The sequence below is a fragment of the Rhagoletis pomonella genome, unplaced genomic scaffold (assembly GCF_013731165.1).
Source record: "Rhagoletis pomonella isolate Grant_MI unplaced genomic scaffold, Rhpom_1.0 Rhpom_scaffold_00006, whole genome shotgun sequence".
NCBI lineage: Eukaryota > Metazoa > Arthropoda > Insecta > Diptera > Tephritidae > Rhagoletis > Rhagoletis pomonella.
Genome location: NW_023458560.1, coordinates 55,155,832 through 55,162,082, shown reverse-complemented (window position 1 = coordinate 55,162,082; position 6,251 = coordinate 55,155,832). Strand labels below are relative to the sequence as shown.

At 36.7% G+C, this 6,251-nt stretch overlaps 1 protein-coding gene across 1 annotated transcript; it reads left to right on the top strand.

The window, feature by feature from the left end:
* Positions 1–4,848: 4,848 nt before the first annotated feature.
* Positions 4,849–5,550, top strand: LOC118741988 (carboxypeptidase N subunit 2-like). Its single transcript, XM_036473953.1, has one exon. The coding sequence runs from the start codon at positions 4,849–4,851 to the stop codon at positions 5,548–5,550; it is 702 nt and encodes a 233-aa protein (XP_036329846.1).
* Positions 5,551–6,251: the final 701 nt, after the last annotated feature.

Genomic DNA, 6,251 nt, shown 5'->3' with positions numbered 1-6,251 from the left:
TTTCAGATGTTCATGAAAGGTATGAAGCCTTCGGCATAGCCGAAGACAGCGCTGCTCTTACTTGTTGGTGTATAGTTTGTTCACTATTTTTGCTTAGAATTAATCGTAGAATTTGAATTTGCAATACACTTACTTTCTTCTTCAAGAAAATAAAATGTAATTATTAACTAACGTAATTAGATGCGGTATGCATATGTAGGCAATTATGTTGAAAAAAAACATGTATCTATAGTATGCATGTGGCATAAAACAAATTTATGCATGTATGTACATATGTATGCACAACAAACCTTATCATCGCATCAAGCCAGCCTCCAAAAACGCCGTTAGAATTGAAATATACAAGAATACAATATGAAGGCAAATTTGAGCAAAAAAATATCAACATACATACATATACTCGCACATATTTTCGAGTAACGCTTATCAGTAGTAGTATCATAAGAACTACATACATAGTTTCCGATAAGTAAGTATTTAAATATTACTCATTCCTTAACGGAAAACAATAATTTGCGTTATTCTGTGAGTAGCTAGGAATGGTTTAGTTTTGGGATGGTATTACTTGCTCATACATATTTTTTTATCGGGACGTCTAATCGACATGTTTGATGTATCATTGAAAATGTTTTGCAGAGTATGTCCAGATTTCAAATTTCAGAAACGCTCCTCTGAATTCATAAAAATTTGCTTAACTGGTTGCGAAAAAATTAAAGTTTTTTTCGACTTAAAGGAGCATACATATTTATCGTTATTCTGTAGGTCAATACCTTACCCAAGGTCCTTATGCATTCTACTTCGGCTACTACATAGTTCAAAATATTTAGAACTGGTATATTTAGAACCGGTAAAAAGAGTAAGCGACATTTTTTTTTAATTCCTTTTTTTTTGATGCAGAAATGCATCTTGATTCTCCAGAAACATTTCTGCATTAAAGCAAAATTTAGAAAAAAATGTCGCTTACAACATTTTAGCGATTAGGACTCGATATGTACAATATGTTTGTCTGACTGAAAGTATGTTTATTTTTCAGACATTAAGGAATTAAAGTCCACAAGAAAATTAAAAAGTTTTTGCTCCGGAATGTTTCGATTCGAATGTCGTTGTGGACGTGGCTGCAGCCCGAAAGTAAAAAGGCAATTTTTTCAACTGCACCATTCGGCCCATACCATTCGTATGGATATCAGTAGAAAGATCTTAAAACATGCTACCGAACTATGTCTTTTGAGCTTATAAAAATAAACATGTCATTACGTTATTGGCTGAAAACTAAAAATTCGGATGCTGAAATACAAAGTATAGAAGTTCCGTTTGCAACGTTCCGAATAAATGAAAATCTTTTCCGTTAGGATCCAATGCAGTTAAAAAATGCGCTTTAATTTTTCTCTACTTTTCGCGATTAACTGGAAATTTCGGGATTTATTGAAACTTTTTCTGAAACTTTCGAGACTTTCTGGATTTTTCGAGACAGTTTTCTAAATTTTCAGGGCTTTTTGTGATTTCGGGATCCATTGACACTTTTCGGAATTGTTCGCGACTTTTCGTGTATTTTCGTTACTACTAGCACTTTTCTAGAATTAACGGGACCTTTTGAGATTTTCAAGATCTAAAATTTTCGAGCCATTTTGTGGCCCTCGGAATCTTTTGACACTCTTTTAAATTTTTTTGGACTTTTTGGAACTTGCAGGATTTATGATATTTTTTGAGCTTTTCGGGACTTTTCATGGCTTTCGGAAACTATTGATAACAAAGTGGTATAATTCTTCATTACTATTTTAACATTTTTATGATTAATTTTATTGATTACGTAGGTGGCAAATCTATTAAAATGTTTACTTCTATTAAGATTTTCTCAAAATTTATCTTCAGAAAATATTGTACGATTTTTATTTTTGACTTATATATTTAAGAAATGTTATTTTAGGAAAGGTGGCAACTCTACTACTCTACTATTTACATTACATTTTACCTACCTGGTTGCCAAGTCGAAATTTCTTAATACCTACTTATAGTTAATAGGAGAATAAAAAATATTATAAAAAGTATATCAAAAACAAGTAGGGCATTTTAAGAAGTGAACGGAGTTACACAAAAAATCATGCTTCCCCATTAAATGAAAAGAATTTATGCGATAAGCAGCCGAATATTTTGCAATCTCTTATATTTGGCTACAGTCGCTTGATGTTTACAAATTATGCTTCATGCTGAATGCTGATTTTAGTTACAAAACGAATTTTAAGCTAGTAACACACACTTACAATTTGGAATGTTATTACCAGGGCTAGGATTCTATTGACTTGTCAACATTTTTTTTGTGCTTCGGAGACGCTTCCTATATATATATAATCTTCGTTCATTTAGTCTAGATTTCAAAACCGAAAAGTTTTTAGGTCAACTTTTTGCCTTTTTCCCCAATTTTTTATTACTAGGCAATTTTTCATAGTTTTGACACATTTTTTTGGATACTTTTTACCATTTTTAGGCCATTAAATAAATTTTAGTAAATTCAGAAATTTCCCGAAGTTCGCTTTGCGACACTGAATTAATTTTTCTTAATTCAAAATTCTGGCATCTTTATAAATTTTCTGTAGCTTCACTTGTTATCTCTTTCTATCCAATTGACAACCGGCACATACTTAGATTTTTATTTTGGTGTGTTGTGTCGTTATCTTTTGCCACATAAATTTACCGTTTTCAGAATACATTTGAAGTTCTGAGAATAAAATGCCAAAACAAAAGCCATCGAAAAGCAGTCACTTAAATAAATTGATTAATGAATTTGGCTCCGAAATATTTTCGACTGATGGCGCAATATTATTTTGTAAAGTTTGTGAAGTTAAAGTTTTGGCGGACAAGAGATATACAGTGCAGCAACACATAGGCCGCGAAAAGCACAAGCGCGGTTTGGAGCTTTTGGATAAAAGAAAATCCAAGCAGTTACTTTTGATTGAAGCTGCATCAAACAGTTGCAGGAACAACGACTTTTTCAGGGAATTATGCGATGTATTGGTTTCAACTGATATTCCGATTAGTAAAATAAACAACATTAAACTGAAAAGTTTTTTGGAAACTTACACAGGGCGTAAGATACCCGACGAATCGACTCTGCGAAAAAACTACTTACCGCTGTGCTATGAGGCAACGATAAATAATATAAGAAACTGCACTGCCGGCAAACAAATTTTTGTATCAATCGACGAAACAAGCGACGTGGAAGGCCGTTATATTGCCAACGTTATAGTTGGCGCCATGGAGCGAGAAGAACCATGCCAGACATTCCTTCTTACATGTGAGATGATCGAAAAAGTTAACCACACCACCATATGCCAGCTTTTTGATAAATCAATGACTTTACTTTGGCCAGAAGGTACGAGTATTTACGAATTATGTATGTACTTTTATAATAGGTTTGATTTTTGCTTGCAGGTGTTCGACATGATGACGTCTTGCTCTTTGTGACAGATGCTGCTCCCTACATGGTCAAAGCAGGAAAATCTATTAACAGTTTTTATCCTAAAATGATACACCTAACGTGCCTAGCTCACGCTTTACACAGGGTCGCGGAGGAAGTACGATCAATATTTCCAGTCGTTGATGGGCTCATATCAAAAACAAAAAAGGTTTTTATCAAGGCACCATCACGAAAAGATCAATTTAAAATGATTGCACCTGGTGTCCCGTTCCCTCCAGAGCCTGTAATCACCCGTTGGGGTACGTGGTTAAGTGCATGTGCATACTACTGCGAACATTTTGAGGCAGTGAAAAATGTTATAAATTCGTTTAATAGCCTTGATGCAAGGGCCATTGAAGAGGCGCAGCTACTTTTTTCAAATGATGAACTGAAGGGTCAACTAGCCTATATAAGAGCAAATTTTTCCTGTATTTCAAAAACGATAGAATCCCTTCAGTCGAAACATTTATCTTTAGAAGTGGGTGTAAATTTGATTGAAGATCTTAAAAGCAAATTAAGTACTGTGCATGGCGTAGCCGCTAACAAAGTATATTGTAAATTAAATCAAGTGCTAGGTAAAAATGTTGGGTACAAAAGTTTAAAGTCAATTGCAAATGTTTTGAATGGTGAAAATTTTAACACAACACATTTTAATGCTTTGGCTTTAAACGACATTGTCTTGTACAAGTATTCTCCGTTATCCAGTGCTGACGTAGAAAGAAGTTTTTCTATGTACAAAAATATATTAGCCGATAATAGAAGATCATTCGATGCTCACAACTTAAAAATGTATCTAGTTATTTATTGTAACAAAAAACTATAAAGTGCAATAAAAGTGAAAATTAAAAGCGGTTCAAAAAATAAATTTTTCTAAATGTATATAAAATATTAAATTTTTTAGGGCATTTTTTCTTTTTTTTGGTCATTTTTAATGATTTTTAAGGTCATAATGTAATTTTTTTAAGGTAACTTTTCGCTAGTTTTTAGGTCAACAAAATCCGAGCCCTGGTTATTACCGAAAAACACAAAAATGTTCACTTTCACGCGTATAAAATTACTTTTACTGCTCTTACAAACACTCGAAATTTTGGGGCATCCGAACGTCACTGAATTCACCAACGACACTTGCAAGCAGCTAAATGCCACCGTCAACATTACCTGTACCGAACTGGATACGCACACCACCATAGTATTCAACAATGAAGATCACTTCAAGATTTACGTCTCAAAGGACTACCAAAGCTTCACCATTTCATGCATAGGCACAGCAGAGGACATGTTGCAAATTGTCGGCAATCTACCCGAACTCTCGCTGGGCCGAATACAAGACATCACAATCGACGGCTGTATACCCTTCGACAATATATTCCGGCGACTAGGCATCACGCACGGGCACAATGGTGAAGCTACAACGCGGCGTCACCAACACACCGCTCAAACGCAGCCACCTCACCAGCCTGGATGGTGTCATCGAATTCGTACTAAGTGGCTTCGGTCAACTGGATGTGGATATATTTACGGATATGCGAAGCATTGAAACGCTCAAGTTTGCATGGTTGAATGCGCCTTTGCCCGCTGGCTTCCTAGAGCCAAGCAGCGCACACTTAAGACAAATACAAATGCGTGATAATCGCTTGCAAACGCCACCAGCGCGCCTATTTGCACCGCTGCACTACCTCGAGTTGCTCGATTTGAGCTACAATGGTTTGAGCGTCATACCAGCTGATAGTTTTGAGCAACTCTACAATCTAACTGAATTGGATTTGAGCAACAATCGAATTGAACGCCTGCCAGCGGATGTCTTCCGCTCCCTGCGCGAACTCACGGTGCTATATCTGTCAAATAATCGCTTGGAACAACTGGAGCTCGGCACCTTTGTTAAGATCGGCAATTTACAACATCTCGAAATCGAAAATCTTGACGCCGCGGCAGCCTGCAACATCTTCGACGGTCTCACCAAGCTGGAGTATTTGGAGTTGAGCAACAATTCGCTTAGCGTTTACTGCTTGCCACATCATATGGGCTCGGTGCGCGTTAAAGTGGCGCATAACCGTATACGCGCGTTGCTGGTGCATGCTGGTAAAAATCAGCCGCGTTAGTTGGCCAACTTGAATCTGCGTAACAATCGGCTGCGGCAATTGAGCGAGGAAACGCTGCTGTATCTGTACAATTCTTTAGCGGCGCTGGCGCATAACCCCTAGCAATGCGATTGCGCGTCGGTGCTTTGGTTTAATTTTGTTAAGTTGAATAGCAAGCGTGTGAGCGATTTAGAAGAGTTGTGCTGCGCTGATGGCAACGCAGAGGGACAGGTGGCCCGGCTGACATCGAGTGATGTGTGTAAACCGGAGTCACATTTGTATTACATAATCGCGATTGTGGCAGTTGGGGCATATAGGCGAGCGACGCGAAGGAGTGCCGGAAAGCAGAATAGTTGCGCAGAAAGTGAATTGAGTTAAAGTGAATTAGCCGTTCAGTTATTGCCAGTAGTTTTCGTAAGAGCTCTTCATTGAGATATACGGCATAATAAAAATTATAATTTATTCTAGAGACTTATTAATTAAAGAGAAATGTAAGGAACGATATTGTATAAACAAGTAAGGACAATGCGCTCTTCGGTTATGTCGAAGGCTTCATACCTTTCGTGAAGATCAGAAAATTTTGCTTCAACTTGTTACTGATGCTTTCCATTTAAAGACAATCGGTGAGGCACGCGCATGAATTTTAATTTCGATGAAACTGAGATATGTTTTTTGTTGGTTAAAATAATGAGACCTGTATATGTTTGCTCGTAAAAAACTTT

Bases quoted from the DNA above. Each gene is read 5' to 3' on its own strand.
- LOC118741988 (XM_036473953.1), top strand. From the start codon at position 4,849: ATGGTGAAGCTACAACGCGGCGTCACCAACACACCGCTCAAACGCAGC.